The 1,282-nt window shown below is 45.9% G+C and overlaps 1 protein-coding gene across 1 annotated transcript; it reads right to left on the bottom strand.

Annotated features, from left to right (window-relative positions):
- Positions 1-119: 119 nt before the first annotated feature.
- Positions 120-781, bottom strand: LOC108357187 (retinal dehydrogenase 1-like; the record flags this gene model as incomplete). Its single annotated transcript, XM_017608280.1, has 4 exons — positions 758-781; positions 604-708; positions 223-541; positions 120-155 (listed from the first exon to the last, which is right to left on the bottom strand). Coding segments are annotated over exons 1-4 (484 nt in total), but the record flags the coding sequence as incomplete, so codon positions are not given.
- Between the last annotated feature and the right edge of the window lie 501 nt (positions 782-1,282).

Raw genomic sequence — 1,282 nt, 5'->3', positions numbered from 1 at the left:
ACACGTTTCCGCAGGCCAGTGCGGGCCCGATCTTCCAGACTATTAACAACAAAATGATACTTTAGAAAAAGGGTCAATATGGTGGTATTATCCACCAGATGCACTAACAGGTAACTTACAGGTTAGAAGGATTGGGAAGTTAAATGGGCAAATTGCTGAAAAAATACAAAAAGGGTTAAATCTCAAAATAAAAATGTCGCAAGATTTTGACCGGTTCCCCACCTAGACAGACGCCAACTGGCTCAATTCGCGTGAAGCTGGTGACGCCCCCATCCGCTGGAATGGTCTTTCCATGAATTTTGTCCGCCCAACCGGCGGCGTAGCGCAGCGTCGCCACCGAGGCCTGCACCTCAAAGATGGACGTGGCCATCACTTTTCCGCTCTCCAGCGAGCCAAGCGCCGCCATCTCTTCAATGTCTCGTTCCAACAGGTCGGCCAGTTTGTTCAGCAGTCGGCCTCGGGCGGAAGGGTCCAGTTTGCGCCAGGGAGAGTTCAGACGGAAAGCGGCCACGGCAGCGGCCACGGCCTTGTCGGCGTCGGCCTGTAAACAAATATAAAAATTACCTTTAAGTTTCTAAACTACTAGGTCAGCACTTTGCTCACCTTGTCACCCTCAGCAATGTCGGCGTATTTCTCCTCCGTGGTGGGATTAATCACAGGGAAGGTTTTCCCGCTCACCGAGTTGACCCATTCGTTGTTGATAAAGATCTATGAAAAGTAAGTTTATTTGAAAGGGTAACAAGAACCTTTTTATTACTTTTGTGTACTTGACGTTGACCATGTTTGCTGGCTTGGTAGGTGATCCACTTGTTGACAGTTGTTGGACAGGTTGCTGAAGGGAACTTCTCGGTACAGATGTGAGCACGGCACTGATTTTACCGCCACCGACGACTGGTCTTTTTATATGCTGATTTTTGCATTTACACAAGAACTTTCTCTCTCTCTCTCTCTTTATCTGACGCCAACACTGCTTCAATTGTGTTGTCCTACAAGTGCATTGGCTGTACACGGAAAATGGTAAGTAGAACAAGCTGAAGCAAATAGATAATTTATCGTTGAAAGTCCCACTGGATCAGCAGTAGCTTTCACAAGGTATAAAAAGGACACCTCCACAATTGCGTTCAGCCACTCTACCTCTACTGTTTACTCGTTAACATGTTTGTTTGCACTATCACTCGATTTTCAGCTACGCTTTGCTGTAGCCTAGTGCGTTCATTTTCTGTTGTTCATTTTTAATATTTTTTGACTTTTGCGTGCAGGACTGACACTTTAAAACTTTTTT

Source organism: Rhagoletis zephyria, unplaced genomic scaffold (assembly GCF_001687245.7).
Source record: "Rhagoletis zephyria isolate East Lansing unplaced genomic scaffold, Rhagoletis_zephyria_1.1 Rzeph_scaffold_71926, whole genome shotgun sequence".
Classification (NCBI taxonomy): Eukaryota; Metazoa; Arthropoda; class Insecta; order Diptera; family Tephritidae; genus Rhagoletis; species Rhagoletis zephyria.
Note: the sequence above shows the minus strand (reverse complement) of the source record. Positions and strands in the feature narration are given on the sequence as shown.